General features: G+C 41.1%; 1 protein-coding gene across 1 annotated transcript in view; it reads right to left on the bottom strand.

Moving 5' to 3' along the window:
- Positions 1 to 21,928, bottom strand: part of PER3 (period circadian regulator 3) — a 68,793-nt gene that overhangs the window by 24,055 nt on the left and 22,810 nt on the right. The window contains 7 exon segments of the mRNA XM_044943947.2: positions 443 to 575; positions 6,083 to 6,084; positions 10,328 to 10,488; positions 11,078 to 11,206; positions 12,825 to 12,930; positions 20,744 to 20,900; positions 21,364 to 21,470. Coding sequence (XP_044799882.2) covers positions 443 to 575; positions 6,083 to 6,084; positions 10,328 to 10,488; positions 11,078 to 11,206; positions 12,825 to 12,930; positions 20,744 to 20,900; positions 21,364 to 21,470 — 795 coding nt within the window.

Genomic DNA, 21,928 nt, shown 5'->3' with positions numbered 1-21,928 from the left:
AATTCGGCCATGCATTCCTACCTGCCCCCAACATGGGCACCTCTCACCTCTCTGCTTTCCTTATGCCATTTCTGTTTGGGATATTTCACTGTCTTCTTTGGGTGAAGTCTTCCCTGACCATCTGGGCCCCCATCAAGGGATTCTTATATATTCCCTTCTATGGTCTTGCACTGATTTTCACAACTTAATTCTTATGAGCACAGGTCTTGTCTTCTCAACTATATTCAAAGAAGGGAAGCATCTTCTAACTTTCTGGATCCCCTGAACTGTTCAATTTATTATGAATTGTAGGTGGCTTGTATCTACTGATCTATAGTGAAATATCAAGACAATAGCTGGTGAAAAATCAAGACAACAGCTATTAAAAATGATACAAAGGCTCCATAGTGACAACACACACTTCTGGAAAAACTAACACATTATCAAAACTTGTGTCTCATACCTAATAACACTATCAATACAGTTTATCTGCTGATAGGATGGGCTACGCTGAACCTTTCTCAAATCCTCACAGGACTCAGTGTACATGCTATTATTTTTCACTGTCTGGAAGGAAGAGGAGGTCTTCTGCTCATCTGAAATAGAATGAAAGGATGTTCAATTAAAAATATATTCTTGAGAACATGTACTTATTTAGCAAAATTAAATCATGATATTTTAGGATAGATATATGGTACTTTAGAATAGACATGATCAATATTATATAGCTATTAAAAATGAGCTCAGATCTAAATGAGCAGATATAGAAAGATATCACACAGAACAATTACATGAACAACTGCATTTGTACCTTTTAAAAAAGGAGTGAAATAAATGTTTCAGGCAAAGATTATCAAGGAACAAACGGGTGAAAGGTGAAAGGCTGATGGGGACTTTTACAATGTTACCACCTGTACAACTGATGGATCCTGGTATCACTAAGCAGGGGGTGACAAACACAGTGCGTTCTTATGTGTGGTGGCAGAAAGTGCGTGGCACTGCCTGTGCTGAATTGGTATCCAAGAGAACATTCTATGATGACAGAATTGTATTTTATCTATACTGTCCAACCTGGTAGCCAGTACCACATCCAGCAACCAAGCACTTGAAGTGTGGCTACAACAAAAGAGGAACTACATTTTACGTTTTATTTATTTGTAACTTATTTGTATTTAAATTGCAAAATGTGGCTGCTGCTGCTGCTGCTAAGTCGCTTCAGTCGTGTCCGACTCTGTGCGACCCATAGACGGAAGCCCACCAGGCTCCTCTGTCCCTGGAATTCTCCAGGCAAGAACACTGGAGTGGGTTGCCATTTCCTTCTCCAGTGCATGAAAGTGAAAAGTGAAAGTGAAGTCGCTCAGTCGTGTCTGACTCTTAGTGGCCCCATAGACGAAAGCCCACCAGGCTCCTCCGTCCATGGGATTTCCCAGGCAAGAGTACTGGAGTGGGGTGCCAGTGGTTACCAAATCGGATAGCAGAGGTATAGAGAGAGAAAAAAGACCACAGGCTGGAGCACTGAAGAACCTTCTGTAGAGAAGACACAGCCAGTAGAGGAGTCTTATCCAACCACTGATTTATTCTCTGTATCTATGAGCTTTTTTTTTTTTTAGATTCCACATATAAGTGAAACCATACGCCGTGTGTCTTTCTCTGACTTATTTCACACAGCACAGTTCTCCTAAAGTCCTTTTGCTGCCACAAGGGAAGAATTTCATTCTTTTTATGGCCAAATAGTATTCCATTCTCTATATATACCAGTTGCTTTATCCATTCATCCATGGACGCACACTTAGGTTGTTTCAATGGCTTATTGGAAATAATTCTGCAATGAACATAGTGAAGCATATATCTTTTCAAATTAGTGTTTTCATTTTCCTCAGATAAATACTCATAAATGAGACTGCTGGATTATATGGTAGTTTCATTTTTAATTTTTTGAGGAACCGCCATACTTTTTTCCACAGTGGCCACACCAGTTTACATTCCCATCAATAGTATAAAAGGGTTCCCTTTCCTCCAGGTCCTCACCAACACTTGCTATTTCTTGTCCTTTTGATGGCCATTCTGATGGGTGTGAGGTGAAGTTTCATTGCAGTTTCGATATGCTGTGGTCTCTAACCATAGCTATGGATTTATTTCTCCTTGAAATTTTCATCAATTTTTGCTTCATATTACATATTTTGAAGCTCTGGCATTAGGTGCATCAACAGGCTTGTTTTATGTTCTCAGAGAATCAACTTCCTAGTCTTTATGCAATATTGCTCTGAAAGCCTCAATCTAAAGGCGACTGTGTCTGACCTTAGTACAGTGCTTTCCAGTTTTCTCTGGACTCCTGTTAGCATGGCACATCTTTTCTAACCTTTTACTTTTATCCTATGTTTTTAATATTCAAAATGGGTTTTGTTGACAATATACAGTTGCACTTGCTTTTCCATCCAGTTTGACAATTTGTCTTTTCACTGGTATATTGAGATCATTCACATTTGATGTGATCAATGCTGTTGGATTAAAATGTACCCCCCTTCTAAAAATTTTAATTGGAGGATAATTATAATATTGTGATGGTTTTTGCCATACCTCTTGCTAGTTGTTTTCCATTTGTTCCATCTGGTTTTTTGGTTTCTTTTTTCTTCATTTTCTGTCTCACTTGGGTTAAGTGTTTTAAATTACATTTTACCAAGTCTACTGACATTATTTATACTTCTTTAAAATTTTTTACTAATAATTATCCTGAAGTTTACATACATATTGTAAGAAGTCAGTTTCTATCTCATCAATATACTCCAAATAATAAAATTTGGAAGGAATTTTACAACAGTATATTCCCAATACCTAGCTCCTGTTCTTTGTAGTATTTTTTACACACATTATAAATGCAAAATATTCTTTTTGCTTTAGTCAGTTATCTTTTAGAGTAACTAAAAATAAGTGAAAAATAATATGTATTTTATCTTAAGTGCATAAGTATTAGTCACTCAGTCATATCTGACTCTGTGTGACCCCATGGACTGTAACCAGCCAGGCTCCTCCATCCATGGACTTCTCCAGGCAAAAATGCTAGAGTGGGTAGCCATTGCCTTCTCCAGGGGAGCATCCTGACACAGGGATTGAACCCGGGTCTCCTGCACTGCAGGCAGATTCTTAACCATTTGAGCTACCAGCTCAAGGAAGCCCTTGGCATTTCATCTTAGTTTATTCCATTTCCAGTGCTCTTCATCGGTTTGTGTAGACCCAAGTTTTATGTCTGGCATCATATTCCTTCTACCTTTACAAATTCCTTCAGGACTCTTATAGAACAAATTTACTGCTGGCAGTAAATTCCTATAGCTTTTGTTTCAGAAAAATCTTTATATCTCCATTTCTGAAAGATACTTCCCACTAGGTGTATAATTTTGCATTTATGGTTTTCTCCTTTGAAGATTTTACTGTCTTCTAACATTCATGGTTTCTGAAGAAATGTATACTGTAATTTTTATTCTTATCTTTCTTTCTCTGTTTATAATCTTTTTTCTTTTGGTGACCTTCAATATATTCTCTTGGTTTTATTTTAGTTTGAATATGATATGCCCAAGCATTTTTATTTTGTGATTTTTTTTTTTTTTAATGCTACTTGATGTTCTTTGAATGTGGAAAATCTCAGCCATTATTTCAAGTATTCTTCCTGGGATTCCAATTACTCCTACTAGATCATTTAATCCTGTCCTCAAATTCTTTTTTTTTTTTTTTTGGCTGAGCCACATGGCATGCAGGATCTTAGTTCCTCAATCAGGGATTGAACCCACACCCGCTGCACTGGAGTCAACCACTGGACAGCCAGGGAAGTACACCTAAGTTCTTAAGAGGTTCTACCTGAATGTCCTGGTTTCCTTCTGTTTCAGCTTGCATCATTTTTATTCATTCACCTTCAAGTTCATTGATTCTCTTCTTAGTTGAGTGCCCATCAGTGGCATTCACTTACCTCCAGTGCTGCCAGCATTTGCACTTGATCCTTCCTTTTATGTCGCCTCTCTATGCTATGATTCCTTATGTGGTTTTGCATGTTGTCTACCTTATCCTTTGGAGCCTGTATTCATTATTCAGTTATTTCCAATGTCTGTGTCCTGCCTGACTCTTGTTCCAATGACTATTTTGTCTCTTAGGAGGTTTTTTCCTTGGTTTTCGTATGTTTCACAATTTGCTGAGAACATATTATATAAGACAGCAGGGACTGGGCATGGCTTCCCTTCCACAACATCAGAGTCAATCTAATTAAGCTTTAGGCCAGGCTAAAGGTCTACTGTTGCTATGACTTCATTCAGTGTATGACAGCTTTCAGATCCCTCCAGTGTCACTCTGCTTCAGGTGGTGGCTGGTCCCCTGAGAGCTCTTCTTTTCCAACATTTGTTCCACTTTCAGGTCTTGGGCTTCCCTTTGCATCGTGCCTCAGAGAAGGTCCGTCTCTTGCAGGTGACAAGATTCAGTCGGTTACGGGATCCAGCACTTACTTCACTTCATGTAAGCGTGTGCCTCTCCTCAGATTACAGGCCTGCTGGCTGTCCTGTAGCCTCAGCACTCTGATGGGTTCAAGAAAGATCCAGGTTCGATGCACGATACTGGATGCTTGGGGCTGGTGCACTGGGACGACCCAGAGGGATGGAATGGGGAGGGAGGAGGGAGGAGGGTTCAGGATGGGGAACACATGTATACCTGTGGCGGATTCATTTTGATATTTGGCAAATCTAATACAGTTATGTTAAGTTTAAAAATAAAATAAAATTTAAAAAAAAAAAAAAAAAAAAAAAAAAGAAAGATCATGAACTTAATGCCTGTCTGGGCTTTTTCCCTGTTATGTTTGGAATGAGTTGTTCAGTTTATGAGTCATCTTTCATCTGGGCTTTGTGTCACCCTTGCAGCGGAACATTCAATTTCCCCTAATTTCCCCAGTTCTCTGGCAGCAGGTTATCAATCGGTATGTACAGCTGATGAAGGGACTTTACGTGTCTCTGTTGTTCCTTGTCCTGCCATAATACATTTAAAAGTTTCCCTTCTTAAGTGTGTGTGAGTGCTCAGTTGTGTCTGACTCTCTGTGATCCCATGGACTGTAGCCCGCCAGGCTGCCCTGTCCATGGGGTTTGCCAGGCTAGAATGGTAGAGTGGATTGCCAATTCCTTCTTCAGGGGACCTTCCTTCTCCCAAGGATTGAACCCATGTCTCTTGTGTCTCCTGCATGGGCAGGTGGATTCTTTACCACTGTGCCACCTGGGATGCCCTATTATTCTTTCTTATTCTTTCCTAAAGCATGACCTGCCTTCATAAAACGGGTCAACATGTATACTTAAAACCCCGTGTTCTTGTGTGCTGCAGCACCCCGTATATAAAACATGTGTACAATGACCACTTAGTGTTTTCCTTTTCATTGGTGTATGTCTCTACTCAATTTCTAATACTTAAATTATAACATTTTCCATCTTTAAGTTGTATTCCTGTTCTCTTGAGTAATAAAGATTTTTTTTTAAACTAGCTCTTTAAACTTGTAGGTCTTAAAATGTTAATACAATCAAGATGCCCAAGTAATATCAGTTTTCTGAGGTTATTCCAAATGGCAACAGATTTTTCCCCAAAGTCACATCCCAGGTGTGCTCACTAAATATAACACATATGTTAGAAAATGTAAGTTTTTAATAGCAGCATAAGTACACAGAGTTACCTATAGCTTAAATTTTATAAAATGGTGAACAAAGTACTGATGTCTGCTTAGATATACAGCTTCAAACAACAGTACTGGTGGTATTGCCACACCAATGGCAGATAGTAAGAAGCTGGATAAAGCAGGAGCTTACAAAGAATTTCTACTCTGAGAAAAAATTCCAGAGGTCAGGACACAAAAATCTCATCAACATGAGATCAGAGGTCAAGGCAGCAGCAGGTAGCACTACCTGGATCAGACGATGAAGAACACATTTAGAGAATTTAGATTTAAGATCTCCCCCAAAGAATTTTCTCTGCCAGGACATGGGATAATGATAAAGAGCAAAAAAAGATATTTAAGATAAATCCTTTTGTGGAGGAGAGCTGATGGTGTCAAGCAACAAAAAGAGTTGTCATTTCTATCTTGTGCCCTTACGTCTACAGCAAAAGAAACAAATGGAAACGTGAAACCTTCTGTCAAGGTGAAGAAAAAGTACAAAAACCCAAAGTAAAGGACTTGCTGTATCCAGAGGGCATCCTATGGGCTCCCAGTGATACCACTTCTAGGAGCCACAGTTTGATATTTTTGTTGTGGAAATCATGTCAAGTCCCAAAAAACACAGCTACTATATTATTACTGACTTCAGATAAGATTTCACCCTATTCTGTAAAATACCCATTTGACAATGGTAGAGACCATCAGTAACATTTAGGTGACCAAAATCTACAATAACTTCCAACATTATATTAATATTTGAGGAGAAAAATTAGAAGAGAAATTTACATAAGTAAAGAGTTATGAAACTCATATATATGTGAAGTGAGGTGAAGTGAAAGTCACTCAGTTATATCTGACTTTTTGTGACCACATGGACTGTAGCCTGCCAGGCTCTTCTGTCCATGATATTCTCCAGGCAAGAATACTGGAGTGGGTAGCTGTTCCCTTCTCCAGGGGATCTTTCCAACCCAGGGCTCGAACCCAAGTCTCCCAGATTCTTTGCCATCTGAGCCACCAGGGAAGCTCGTGTGTGTGTGTGTGTCTGTGTGTGTCCGTGTGTGTATAGATATAGCTTATCAGTTTCAGTTGAGTTGCTCAGTGATGTCCAACTCTTTGCAACCCAATGAACTGCAGCATGCCAGGCCTCCCTGTCCACCACCAACTCCCAGAGTTCACCCAAACTCATGTCCATTGATCGGCGATGCCATCCAATCATCTCATCCCCTGTCGTCCCCTTCTCCTCCTGCCCACAATCTTCCCCAGAATCAGGGTCTTCTCATGACTCAGCTCTTTGCGTCAGGTGGCCAAACTATTGGAGTCTCAGCTTCAACATCAGTCCTTCCAATGAACACCCAGGACTGATCTCCTTTAGGATGGACTGGTTGGATCTCCTTGCAGTCCAAGGGACTCTCAAGAGTCTTCTCCAACACCACAGTTCAAAAGCATCAATTCTTTGGCACTCAACTTTCTTTATAGTCCAACTCTCACATCCATACATGACCACTGGAAAAACCATAGCCTTGACTAGACGGACCTCTGTTTACAAAGTAATGTCTCTGCTTTTTAATATGCTGTCTAGGTTGGTCATAACTTTCCTTCCAAGGAGTAAGTGTCTTTTAATTTCGTGGCTGCAATCACCATCTGCAGTGATTTTGGAGCCCCAAAAAATAAAGTCAGCCACTGTTTCCCCTGTTTCCCCATCTATTTGCTATGAAGTGATGGGACTGGATGCCATGATCTTAGTTTTCTGAATGTTGAGCTTTAAGCCAGCTTTTTCACTTTCCTCTTTCACTTTCATCAAGAGGCTCTTGAGTTCTTCCTCACTTTCTGCCATAAGGGTGGTGTCATCTGCATACCTGAGGTTACTGATATTTCTCCCAGAAACCTTGATTCCAGCTTGTGCTTCCTCCAGCCCAGAGTTTCTCATGATGTACTCTGCATATAAATAAGCAGGGTGACAATACACAGCCTTGACGTACTCCTTTTCCTATTTGGAACCAGTCTGTTGTTCCATGTCCAGTTCTAACTGTTGCTTCCTGACATGCATACAGGTTTCTCAAGAGGCAGGTCAGGTGGTCTGGTATTCCCATCTCTTTCAGAATTTTCCACAGTTTATTGTGATCCACACAGTCAAAGGCTTTGGCATAGTCAAGAAAGCAGAAATAGATGTTTTTCTGTAACTCTTTTGCATTATTGATGATCTAGTGGATGTCGGCAATTTGATCTCCGGTTCCTCTGCCTTTCCTAAAACCAGCTTGAACATCTGGAAGTTTATGGTTCACGTATTGCTGAAGGCTGGCTTGGAGAATTTTGAGCATTACTTTACTAGCATGTGAGATGAGTGCAACTGTGCGGTAGTTTGAGCATTCTTTGGCATTGCCTTTCTTTGGAATTGGAATGAAAACTGACCTTTTCCAGTCCCATGGCCACTGCTGAGTTTTCCAAATTTGCTGACACATTGAGTGCAGCACTTTCACAGCATCATCTTCTAGGATTTGAAAGAGCTCAACTGGAATTTCATCACCTCCACTAGCTTTGTTTGTAGTGATGCTTCCTAAGGCCCACTTGACTTCACATTCCAGGATGTCTGGCTCTAGGTCAGTGATCACACCATCGTGATTATCTGGGTCATGAAGATCTTTTTTGTACACTTCTGTGTATTCTTGCCACCTCTTCTTAATAACTCTGCATTCAGATGCTTTTCTCCTTTGCTTTTCGCTTCTCTTCTTTTCACAGCTATTTGTAAGGCCTCCCCAGACAGCCACTTTGCCTTTTTGCATTTCTTTTTCCTGAGGATGATCTTGATCCCTGTCTCCTGTACAATGTCATGAACCTCTGTCCATAGTTTATCAGGCACTCTATCTATCAGATCTAGTCCCTTAAATCTATTTCTCACTTCCGCTGTATAATCATAAGGAATTTGATTTAGGTCATACCTGAATGGTCTAGTGGTTTCTCCACTTTCTTCAATTTAAGTCTGAATTTGGCAATAAGGAGTTTATGATCTGAGCCACAGTCAGCTCCTGGTCTTGTTTTTGCTGACTGTATAGAGCTTCTCCATCTTTGGCTGCAAAGAATATAATCAATCTGATTTCAGTGTTGGCCATCTGATGATGTCCATGTGTAGAGTCCTCTTGTGTTGTTGGAAGAGGATGTTTGCTATGACCAGTGTGTTCTCCTGTCAAAACTCTATTAGCCTTTGCCCTGCTTCATTCCGTACTCCAAGGCCAAATTTGCCTGTTACCCCAGGTGTTTTCTTGACTTCCTACTTTTGCATTCCAGTCCCCTATAATGAAAAGGACATCTTTTTTGGGTGTTAGTTCTAGAAGGTCTTGTAGGTCTTCATAGAAACGTTCAACTTCAGCTTTTCCAGCATTATTGGTCAGGGCATAGACTTGGATTACCGTGATATTGAATGGTTTGCCTTGGAAATGCACAGAGATCATTCTATCATTTTTGAGATTGCATCCAAATACTGCATGTAGGACTCTTTTGTTGACTATGATGGCTACTCCATTTCTTCTGAGGGATTGCTGCCCATAGTAGTAGATATAATGGTCCTCTGAGTTAAATTCACCCATTCCAGTCCATTTTAGTTTGCCAATTCCTAGAATGTCAACATTCACTCTTGCCATCTCCTGTTTGACCACTTCCAATTTGCCTTGATTCATGGACCTAACATTCCAGGTTCCTATGCAATATTATAACATCAGACCTTGCTTCTATCACCAGTCACAAGCACAACTGGGTATTGTTTTTGCTCTGGCTCCATCTCTTCGTTCTTTCTGGAATTATTTCTCCACTGATCTCCAGTAGCATATTGGGCACCTATGGATCTGGGGAGTTCATCTTTCAGTGTCCTATCTTTTTGCCTTTTCCTACTGCTCATGGGGTTCTTAAGGCAAGAATACTGAAGTGGTTTGCCATTCCCTTCTCCAGTGGACCTATAATGCATACAGACTAACTTCTTAAAATAATGTCAACTATCATGATTGATCCAATTCTTCTGAAATGTTCCTTACCTCGTATTGAGAAAAGAAAAGCATGTAAGCAAGAAAAAGACCAAGTTTTTCATTCAATTTAGGTCACTGACATTCTCCATTTGTTTGAAATTATAGGAAGGGATTATCATTTTAATAATATTTGATTATCTGAAATCCATTGTAAAATTAACAAGTTTGGTTTATAAATTGCTCATACAGAGGAACTGTGGTGCTGGAGAGTCCCTTGGATTCAAGGAGATCAAACCAGTTAATCTTAAAGGAAATCAACCCTGAGTATTCACTGTAAGGACTGATGTTGAAGCTGAAGCTCCAATACATTGGACACCTGGCGTAAAGAGAGAACTCACTGGAAAAGACCCTGATACTGGTAAAGATTGATGGCAGGGGAAGAAGGGGACGAGAGGGGACAAGATAGTTGGGTGGCATCACCAGAGCGCAGTCCGTGAGGTCACAAAAAGTCGGATGTGATTTAGAGACTGAACAACATAGAGAGGAAATCAACAAATCAGTTAGAATTAGCAGAAACGTCAGTTCTTTAGTAGAAGTGTTCTGTGACTACGTTCTAACGCCGTTCAGCCTTCAGGATAGTAAGTGCTGCTGCTGTCGTCATTATTATGATTATTATTACTTTTGTCATCTGGGTATATAAACCTGAATAGCAACACCCAGGGGTCATGGCTTCATGAGAGCAGGGAACTGCCCTGATGACAAACCCCCAGGCTGTCCTGAGCGGGTTCCCGACACTGGCTTGTTTGCTGACTTGGCCCTTGACTCGATGTAGAGCTGCTGACCTAGATTCTTGATCTTGTTCACACTGGCACAGATCTGCTGCAAAGTCAACTTAGGGCAAAGAGTGATGAACAATGTTTCAAAGATTGTAACAATGTGCATCAAGAGATATATAAACCAAATACATGTAACTCTTGGTTCTCTGAGGACAGAATAACTGAAATCTCCATAACAGCATTAGTTCAGTCTTCCGCTGAGCCACAGCACATGGGTGCCAAGGAGGCTTTGCATCAACCTGTCCACAAAATGCTAGTTTTTAATTTTGTTTTATTTATTTATTTTTTTGGCTGCACCCTGTGGCATGTAGGACCTTAGTTCCCAAACCAGGGATTGAACCCATGCCCTCTGCAGTGAAAGTGCTGAGTCTTAACCACTGGACCACCAGGGAAGCCTCCAGGCTAATTTTTAGAAAGCACACAAGTAGCCTAAATGCCACCTTCTTAAAGGTGGGATTTTGTTTTTACAGACATTTTTCCCAAACCGAAGTAGATCAGAAGGTCTATGACCATCAGGTCTTCAACTCAAGAGCATATACTGAGAAGCCACACACGTCGAGGTACAGAACCGGCGCTGACACGTCACGGGTAACAACACATGGAGAAAAGGATAAGTGCTCAGAAGCACACACGTGCCTGCTCACCGGTGCCTTCGGCTCCTCATCCACGCCATGCCCGCTGGACTCACTGGAGGAAGCGAGGCTGACCTGAGGCTCCTGTGACCCACTGCTCCCCAGGCTCCCGTAGCCGCTGGACATGCTCCCGTGAACGGGCTGTGAGAGAGAGGGAGGCCCACGCAGCCCCAGGTTACACGGCAAGTTAGAGGCGAGAACTGCATTACCTGCCTCTGTGCTCACCTGCAGTAATCACTAAATTAAGGTAAAAATTTTTGGACTCCTAATGGTGGCGTGTGAAGGGTGATGCTGACGTAGAGGACATTTCTCTCTCATCTCAGTAATTCTCAAGGGCAGAGTTTACTTTTCTAGTCTAGGTGGGTATTTAGAGTACAACTTTTTTTTTAAAAGCCATGGTTAATAAATTTAACAAAACATGAAAATAAACTCTAACTCTTGATGCTGAGTTTAAAACAGGCAGAACAAACAAAATACCAATACATACCATACTATCCCCCCAAACCTAACAGATACTTCATGAACCCTAGAGATGGCTGGATAGCTTCATTGACTCAATGGACATGAGTTTGAGCAAAGTCTGGGAGACAGTGAAGGACAAGGAAGCCTGGTGTGCTGTAGTCCATGGGGTTGCAAAGAGTCAGACACGACTTAGCAATCGAACAACAGAGATTTTATGAACGACATTTTGAAAATTACTGACCAACAGTTTTAGTGGTACCACTGTTGTAGCCAAACGCTCAGGGAAGCCAACTCACTCAGAAGGACAGCGTGAATAGCGGAGTGCAGTTTATTACATCGGCAGGTCCAAGGCAGAGTTTCCTCTTGACCCAGAGACCCTGACCGATATTTGTGACAACCTTTTATATCCAAAGTGTAGGTACCCAAACCCATATCCCCAGATTCTTAAAACCCACTCTGGACAATGTTATTAAAAGATACAATCAGGTTACAGCCATAAATTCACATTCTAAAGCTATCTGGACATACAGCTTAGCCAACAGCAATAGGTATTATTAAGATTATAGATAGTGATTGATTACACAGGGGACACTGCATTCCTTCTGGCGCTGGGAGCTCTAGCTAAGTACAGGGTCTGCCTGGTCTGGTTTTTAATCTGCCCGAGAGGCCTATTCGGCTGCTGGTATTTTATCTCCATGGCCTCCTAGATATACAGTCCAAAAGTTTGCCGAGACTGTAAGACGGAGTTCCTTTTCCTTTAAAAACGGAGTCAGTCCAGTGAGGGCAACCTGCTCCTCTCCTCTTTCACCATTAGTAAACACTCAGCAAGGTTACTCACTGAATCTCTAGGAGAAATCATTTTGGTACTTGTTTTCAACAGGTAGTTGTTTTTCACACTTTTGCCTCATAATGACTAGAGATACTGAGACCTGCCACTCCTCCCCCCACTTTTAAAATTAATTATTTCAAAGAACAGCAAAGCTAAAACACTGGCAGCATTTGAAAGACAAGAATTCTCTCATTTAGAAATAACTTCTTTGTCTAATTGCTTCCTGTGACTCATTATGCTGTCTTCAAAAAGGTTCTTACAAAAATGTCCTGTGTATTTAACACAGATAAAGGAAAACAAGATTAATGAAATTTAACTTAAAAAGAAGACAAAAATTTCTGGAATGTAGAGGGTAAGGCTAGCAGTTTATTTCTGTGAAATGACTTTACTAAGACTGAATGTTAAAATTAAACACAACTATGAGAATTTTGTGTTTGTTTGTTTTTTTTTTTAAATCTCTCACTTTACCTGTAAGAGAAGTTTTTGAATTTGTTCTTGTAATTCTGTGATGTCTTTGTCATCATTGCTCATCTTTCTTACTCTGGTGGCAAAAATATCCTTGTTTAGTGGACTCCTACAAAATGCCAAGGGAAAGACTGAGTCAAGCAATTTAAGATTCATTCACAATGATGTCTAAAGTGATCTTTAATAGAACATTCAAACAATAAAGCTATGTCTTTACAAAGCAACTCTTCAACTCCAAATACAGAAAATATGAAGCTCATATTCTATTTATGGAAGCAGAGAAAATCCAAAGAAACAAGGGAGACGTTAACAGATTTTAGTTCAGTCTCTTCATAGCTCATATCTTTCCATAATCATTTCAGCATTGTATCTGTATAAATTTAAAACAGTGACAAGTAACCTCCTCAGCTACTAAAGCATGTTCAACAACTACTGGTCTCCAAATTTAACATGAACTGAGTAACCTACTGGTTCTGAAACTGAGGGCTTCCTTGGTGGTTCAGACAGTAAAGAATTCACCTTAGATGAAAGAGACCTGGATTTGATCCCTGGGTCAGGAAGATCCCCTGGGGGAGGAAATGGCAACCCACTCCAGTCTTCTTGCCTGGAGAATCCCATGAACAGAGGAGCCTGGTGGGCTACAGTCCATGGAGTCGCAGAGTCAGACACGACTGAGTAACTAACAATTTCACTTTTCACTTTTTTTCTAAGAAATTTTAAGACCTTGAAAGTGAAAGTGAAAGTGAAGTCGCTCGGTCCTGTCCAACGCTTTTCGACCCCATGGACTGTAGCCTACCAGGCTCCTCCCTCCATGGGATTCTCCAGGCAAGAATACTGGAGTGGGTTGCCATTTCCCTCTCCATTTAAGACCTTAAGTTTGTCAAACAACATTCAATGCTTAATGTATCTAATCACTTGAGCTATGTAATAAAGATGACTCTGCTCCCATCCTCATGGTGAACATGTGGCTGTCACAAAACCTTCAGTCTTCTTTATATTCAAATTCTAGAGCATCTGAAATCTACTAGCTGAATAGCAACTAAGAGAAGGAACTGACGACGACTCAGGACCCTCTATGCGACAAGAAGTAGCCTTGCTTCATGACATACATCAAGAATAAGCCACATTTTCTAAACTCTCACAATAAGTGAGCACCACTGCAACTACTCCACCACTTCCCCCTCCTCCTGTCCCATGCACCATGAGCCTGAGTGTCATCCAGAGGTGTCTGGGCTGCTGGTCAAGTGCAAGTTTGAGTGAACATAGGACGTCCGACTTTGTGCAATGAGACTGGGATATTCCCGGTGGGGACCCTTCATACAAAACTGAGCTGTATATTTAATCACCAATTACATCACTCAAAGGATTTACATGAGAGGATTCCCTGCTGGTCTAGCCATGAGGACTCAGAGCTTTCACTGCCAAGGGCTCAGGTTCAATCCCTGGTCAAGGAACTAAGGATTCCTCGGTGGCTCAGTGGTAAAGAATCTGTCTGCAATGTAAGAGATGCAGGAGATTCAGGTTTGATCCCTGGGTTGGGAAGATCCCCTGGAGGAGAGCATGGCAACCCACTCCAGTACTCTTGCCTGGAGAATCCCATGGACAGAGGAGCCTGGTGGGCTACAGCCCATAGGATTGCCAAGAGCCAGATACGACTGAGCATGCACATGTAAGGAACTAAGATCAACTAAGATACCACAAACTGCATCACTCAGCCAAAAAAAATGATTCACGTCGCAAGAGCGACACCACTTTCAACAAATGCTATCAACTCAGCAGGAAGAGTTGGCTGCGGTGCTCGTCAGGAAATTGGTTGAAGGCTAAGGAAGGAAATTTGATATTCATCTCCTCTTTGCAACTTCCTCCCTCAGAGATCGGTGAGAAAGTGACTCTCACCGAATGTGAATTTTTTTTTTTTCTGTAATGTGAGAGGTAATAAGCACCTAGCCTTCCTCCCCACAGAGCTGCTTAATATCAAAGAGATAATTAAGGTTAGGGTCCCTCACTGAACACTCTCACAGCCCCCTCCCGCCTCAACTGTCACCTTTCCAAACTCTACTCGTGTGTCACAGCGCATGAGTCGCTTCTGCTTTCCCGTGTGCGCTGGGCTACATGGAGGCAAAGAGAATGTCTGCTCTGTGTACAACCTCATCCTTAGGGTCCAGCACAACGCCTGACTCAGCAGCTACTTCATTAATACGTATTGAAGGAATAAATGCATTAAAGTAACTACACAAACATAACAGATAATTATTATTCTGTGAGAGGTTAATACCTACTAGACTCTAAATGCTTTCCCTCACATAACCCTGCATGTGGAGATGCAAATATTGGTATAATCTTTAAAAAGCACTGAAAACACTGTAAGTATTAATATGTCAATTTATTCCACATATTTTTAAGATTGTTTTTTGATGTGGACCATTTTTAACGTCTTTATTGCATTTGTTACAATATTGTTTCTGTTTTATGTGTTGGTTTTTTAGCCTCAAGGTATGTGGGGTCTTAGCTACCCAACTGGGGATCACACCTGCACCCCTTGCAATGGAACTCGAATTTTTAACCACTGGACCACCAGGAAAGTCCCTACTCCATATATATATATATATATATATTTTTTTTTTTTTAAGTAATTTTTTTCTCTTTCCTTTTTTTAAATTACGAAAGTGTGGTATTTACAGAAGACTTGGAAAATAGAGGAGAGTTACATATAGCTCCTATATATACATATATATACATTATTTTTTAAAGTAGATAAATTAAGATTTTTAGTTGGGGTTTCAATATCAAAGGGTTTCCATGGTGGCTCAGATGGTAAAGAACCCACCTACAATGCAGGAGACCTGGGTTCAATTCCTGGGTTGGGAAGATCCCCTGGAGAAGGAAATGGCTACCCACTCCAATATTCTTGCCTGAAGAATTTCATGGACGGAGGAGCCTGGCTACCTATACTCCATGGGGGTCACAAAGAGTCAGGCACAACTGAGTGACTAACACAAACACACTCAATATCAAACTCTCAAAAACGAATAGAATGAATATACAGAGAAGTAGAAGGATATAGTAAACCTGGGAAGCACTGTGAATCAATTCAACATAATTAAGATTTATACAATTTTCACACAACAGTAGGATCCAAATTATATTCAAGCTCCCATAGAGTCTAAACTAGGAGACAATGGAACATATCCAGGGACATAAAACAAGGTGCAAAAATTTCATGGTCTAAAGGTACTGAAATCCTACAGAGTCTGTTCTCTTATCACTGTGGAACTATGGTAGAAATCAGTATCAAAAGATATCTGAAAATAACTCACATATTTTCAACTGCAATGTGACATGTACCAAGAGAGATTTTTGACTTATTAGCCATGGAAAGCCCCTATTCCATACATTTTTAAATCAAAGAACGGAAAGGATAGTTGGAGAAAAAATCTAGGACATTCCTCTGGTGCTGATGGGGAGGTGCTCAGACCAGTCAACAGACACCCAAATGGACATCTCATCAGAAGAAGTGGGGTTTCCTGTATTCTTTCTAAGCAACCATCTAATTTTATCTTCATTTCCCAACAGGTTTCCCTATTGGGCTGATCAATATGAATAGCTCTTCCTTGGCAGTCATATTAGCTACCTTAATTATCAGATTAGTCTTCTACCACAAATCAGCCTCATGAGTCAGGGATGCAGGGAGCCTGATGCTTCCACTAAGGCTGCAGACTCACTCTGCTGAGAGGCTGAACCCTGGAGCACAGTCAGGTCAGAGCAACCTGAGGCCTATCTCACCATGGCCCAGCATCACTCCATCACAATATTAACACAGGATAAAATAAGTCTGACTGGGAGATCTACTGTTCTTAGTTTTATGCTTATATCTGCAAAGTTGAATAAAAAAATACAAAAGATAATTTATCAACCTATGGTTTTTCCAGTGGTCATGTACATATGTGAGACTTAGATCATAAGGAAGGCTGAGTGTTTTAGACCTGATGCTTTCGAACTGTGGTGTTGGAGAAGACTTTCGAGAGTCCCTTGGACTGCAAGGAGATCAAACCAGTCAATCCTAAAGGAAATCAACCCTGAATAGCCACTGGAAGGACTGATACTGAAGCTGAAGCTACAATACTTTGGCCACCTGATGCAAAGAGGTGACTCATTGGAAATGACGCTGATGCTGGGAAAGATTGAAGTCAAAAGGAGAAGGGGACAGCAGAGGATGAGATTATTAGATAGCATCGCCATCTCAACAGAAACTGACAAACCCTTGGAGAAAGTGGAGGACACAGAAGTCTGGCGTGCTGCAGTCCACGGGGTTGCTAAGAACTGGACACAACTTAGCAGCTGAAAAAGAACAACAGCAGCAGCATAACACTGAAATTCAGTTCAGTCGCTCAGTAGTTTCTGACTCTTCGTAACCCCATGACCCACAGCACTCCAGGCCTCCCTGTCCATCACTAACTCCCGGAGTTCACGCAAACTCATGTACATTGAGTCGGTGATGCCATCCAACCATCTCATCCTCTGTGGTCCCCTTCTCCTGCCCTCAATTTTCCCCAGCATCAGGGTCTTTTCAAATGAGTCAGCTCTTCACATCAGGTGGCCAAACTATTGGAGTCTCAGCTTCAACATCAGTCCTTCCAATGAACACCCAGGACTGATATCCTTTAGGATGGACTGGTTGGATCTCCTTGCAGTCCAAGGGACTCTCAAGAGTCTTCTCCAACACCACAGTTCAAAAGCATCAATTCTTTGGCACTCAGCTTTCTTTATAGTCCAACTCTCACATCCATACATGACTACTGGAAAAACCATAGCCTTGACTAGATGGACCTTTGTTGACAAAGTAATGTCTCTACTTATTAATATGCTGTCTAGGTTGGTCATAACTTTCCTTCCAAGGAGTAAGTATATTTTAATTTCATGGCCACAATCACCATCTGCAGTGATTTTGGACCCCCCCAAAATAAAGTCAGCCACTGTTTCTACTGTTTCCCCATCTATTTGCTATGAAGTGATGGGACCGGATGCCATGATATTAGTTTTCTGAATGTTGAGCTTTAAGCCAACTTTTTCACTCTCTTCTTTCACTTTTATCAAGAGGCTCTTGAATTCTTCTTCACTTTCTGCCATAAGGGTGGTGTCATATGCATATCTGAGGTTATTGATATTTCTCCCAGAAATCTTGATTCCAGCTTGTGCTTCCTCCAGCCCAGAGTTTCTCATGATGGACTCTGCATATAAGTTAAATAAACAGGGTGACAATATACAGCCTTGACATACTCCTTTTGTTATTTGGAACCAGTCTGTTGTTCCATGTCCAGTTCTAACTGTTGCTTCCTGACATGCATACAGGTTTCTCAAGAGGCAGGTCAGGTGGTCTGGTATTCCCATCTCTTTCAGAATTTTCCACAGTTTATTGTGATCCACACAGTCAAAGGCTTTGGCATAGTCAAGAAAGCAGAAATAGACATTTTTCTGGAACTCTCTTGCTTTTTCAATGATTCAGCAGATGTTGGCAATTTGATCTCCAGATCCTCTGCCTTTTCTAAAACCACCTTGAACATCTGGAAGTTCATGGTTCACATATTGCTGAAGGCTGGCTTGGAGAATTTTGAGCATTACTTTACTAGTGTGTGAGATGAACACAATTGTGCGGGACTTCCCTGGCGGCTCAGACAGTAAAGCATCTGCCTACAATGCGGGAGACCCGGTTTCAATCCCTGGGTGGGGAAGATCCCCTGGAGAAGGAAATGGCAACCCACTCCAGTATTCTTGCCTGGAAAATCCCATGGGATCATAAAGAGTCAGGCACGACTGAGCAACTTCACTTTACTTCACTTTGAGCATTCTTTGGCATCCCCTTTCTTTGGGATTAGAATGAAAACTGACCTTTTCCAGTCCCGTGGCCACTGCTGAGTTTTCCAAATTTGCTGACATAGTGAGTGCAGCACTATCACAGCATCATCTTCTAGGATTTGAAATAGCTTAACTGGAATTTCATCACCTCCACTAGCTTTGTTCGTAGTGATGCTTCCTAAGGCCCACTTGACTTCATATTCCAGGATGTCTGGCTCTAGGTCAGTGATCACACCATCATGATTATCTGGGTCATGAAGATCTTTTTTGTACAGTTCTTCTGTGTATTCTTGCCACCTCTTCTTAATATCTTCTGCTTCTGTTAGGTCCATACCATTTCTGTCCTTTATTGAGAGCATCTTTGCATGAAATGTTCCCTTGGTATCTCTAATTTTCTTGAAGAGATCTTTAGTCTTTCCCATTCTATTGTTTTCCTCTATTTCTTCGCACTGATCACTGAGGAAGGCTTTCTTATCTCTCTTTGCTATTCTTTGGAACTCTGCATTCAGATGCTTATATCTTTCCTTTTCTCCTCTGCTTTTCACTTCTCTTCTTTTCACAGCCATTTGTAAGGCCTCCTCAGATAGCCATTTTGCCTTTTTGTGTTTCTTTTTCTTGGGGATGGTCTTGATCCCTGTCTCCTGTACAATGTCACAAACCTCCATCCATAGTTCATCAGGCACTCTGTCTATTGGATCTAGTCCCTTAAATCCATTTCTCACTTCCACTGTATAATCATAAGGGATTTGATTTAGGTCATACCTGAATGGTCTAGTGGTTTTCCCCACTTTCTTCAATTTAGTACTGAAGAGTTAGGTATAATTCCCATTCCTAATAGAAACAGACATCAAAGGGAAATTTATGGGCTGGCTGAGAAACCTACAGGTCAATTTTATACGGACCACAAAGCCCAGGGACCAACAGGATATCAGACTATAAGAACAATGGTCCAGGTTCCTTGGGATTCATTTGTAAGGTTTTTACACAGACAGGAAAGAATAATCAAGCAGGCTTGAATTAGAAGTGCCAGGAGGCAAATAAATATAAAATAATCTATATTTAAAAAATAAAGATGCAACAAAATTGAGACAAATAAGTGGAATTCGACAGCAGAAGAAAAGAAAAAAAATAGAAAAAAGAAAAAAAGAATCTTATAGGCTCACTAAAGAGAATGTTAAAGTTGAGAAAAGGAAAAGAAGAGAAAAAAAAAACCCTTACTTCAAACCACTATCCACACATAATCAAAATTTATATTTTATTTCTTTCTAATCTTCTTTTTCCTGTTTCATAGTGTTTGTTTTAAACATAATTAGGCTGTATAAAAATTCTGCAGGCTGCTTTTCCCATCACCTAATATATCAATTTCCCATGATACATAGTTTCTATAAAAATTTTCATTGGATCAATATAATAACATGTCAAACAAATATTTCAGAACTTCCTTAATGATGACATTTAAGCTATTATTGGTCAATCCTAAAGGAAATCAACCCTGAATATTCATTGGAAGGACTAATGTGAAGCTGAAGCTCCAATATTTTGGCCACCTGATGCAAAGAGCTGACTCAATGGAAAAGATGCTGATGCTAGGAAAGACTGAAGGCAGGAGGAGAAGGGGAAAGCAGAGGATGAGATGATTAGATAGCATCATCGACTCAATGGACAAGAGTGTGAGCAAACTCCAGGAGGGAGTGAAGGACAGAAAAGCCTGGTGTGTTGCAGTCCACAGGATCAAGAAGCGTCTTAAATGACTTAGCCATTGAACAACAACAATATAAGCTATTACAATTAAATAACATTGCAGAATCTGTCTTTTCTTTACAAAGCTCTCTGCATGTAGACTTATTTCTTTAGCATACTCCCATAATAGAGTTACTAGGCCAAGGAAGTAGAAGTAAAAATATTATAAGGCTCTTAATATTTGAAGGCCAAAATGTCTCCCAGAAGCACTGTCAAAAACCTGTTCTTTGTTGAGTTCGTGTGTCAACTGATTCAAAGAGGAGTCAATGGGCCCGAGAATATTATTTGAAAAAACATTTTTTAGAAAATAGGAAAACTGATTGACTTACGTTCGCACTTTATGGCGACCGATGATGAAAGAAACCTTCTGGCTCCATGGGTTCACGAAGCTGGACCAACTGGAGTCCAGTATGACGTAATCCCCATTTTGACAACAAAATCTAATGGGCAGGTGTTCAAAGGGAGGATGGCCTGCATACTTCAAGACTACATAAAACAATGAGACAGAATTTAACATGAATGTTTATTACAAATGCCTCTCTTGAGGCACTTATTTGTAAATGTTTTAAAATATCAAAATAGAAAAAAATAATGTTTCCGTGGTTTCAATACACTGTTTTTTTGATTCAAGGTAACACTAATGATCAAGGGGCTTCCCAGGCCGCACTGGCGGCACTGCTTGCCAATGCACGAGAGACGGGCTCGATTCCTGGGTCGGGAGGATCACCTGGGGGATCCCCTGGGGGAGGACATGGCAACCCACTCCAGCACTCCTGCCTGGAAAATTCCATGGGGGTGGTCTGCAGTCCAGGGGGCTGCACAGGACGGAGTGACTGAGCACTTCTAATGATTAGAGGTTGAGAGAAGCTCTAGTGAGAAATGAAATGAAAAATTTAAGGAGATCAGTGAAAAACAAAAAAAGCCCTCCTGTAAAGAAGCAGGTGCTTACCTTTTTGGTGCACAGCAAGTATCAGAGAGCGATCTTCCGGGTGCAGGTACACTAGGATGGATGTCCCGATCAGGTCCTGAGGTAGGTAACCCAGGAAAGGCACGGCCCTGAGCACAGACACAGCACAGGCAGCACGTCATCGCGCCAAGCGACTGTTGTGCCTTACACACTCTCAACAGTACTTTTCAGATAAACTCTAAATATGAAGAAAGGTACGCAGAGATGTTGATTACAGCATTTATAAAAGCAGCAAGCAACCCGCGTGCCTATGTTGTGGGTAAAGAGTTAACATAATCTAAGAAGCGCTGGTCACTGGAGGTGTTGCATCAGAATCACCTGCCAAACTTCCAAAAGCCAGACTTGCAGGCTCACCGCTGCCTAAATCAGTGTTTCTGGGGTGACACTAGGAGTCTATACTTTTTACAAGTTCCGTAGAGGTCTCAGAGGGCTTCCCTGGTGGCTCGGACAGTAAAGAACCCGCCTGCAATGCAGGAGAACTGGGTTTGGTCCCTGGGTCGGGAAGATCCCCTGAAGAAGGGAATGGCAACCCACTCTGGTATTCTTG

Source organism: Bubalus bubalis, chromosome 5, assembly GCF_019923935.1.
Source record: "Bubalus bubalis isolate 160015118507 breed Murrah chromosome 5, NDDB_SH_1, whole genome shotgun sequence".
Lineage (NCBI taxonomy): Eukaryota > Metazoa > Chordata > Mammalia > Artiodactyla > Bovidae > Bubalus > Bubalus bubalis.
The sequence above is the reverse complement of the archived record's forward strand: the minus strand, read 5'-3'. Positions and strand labels throughout refer to the sequence as shown.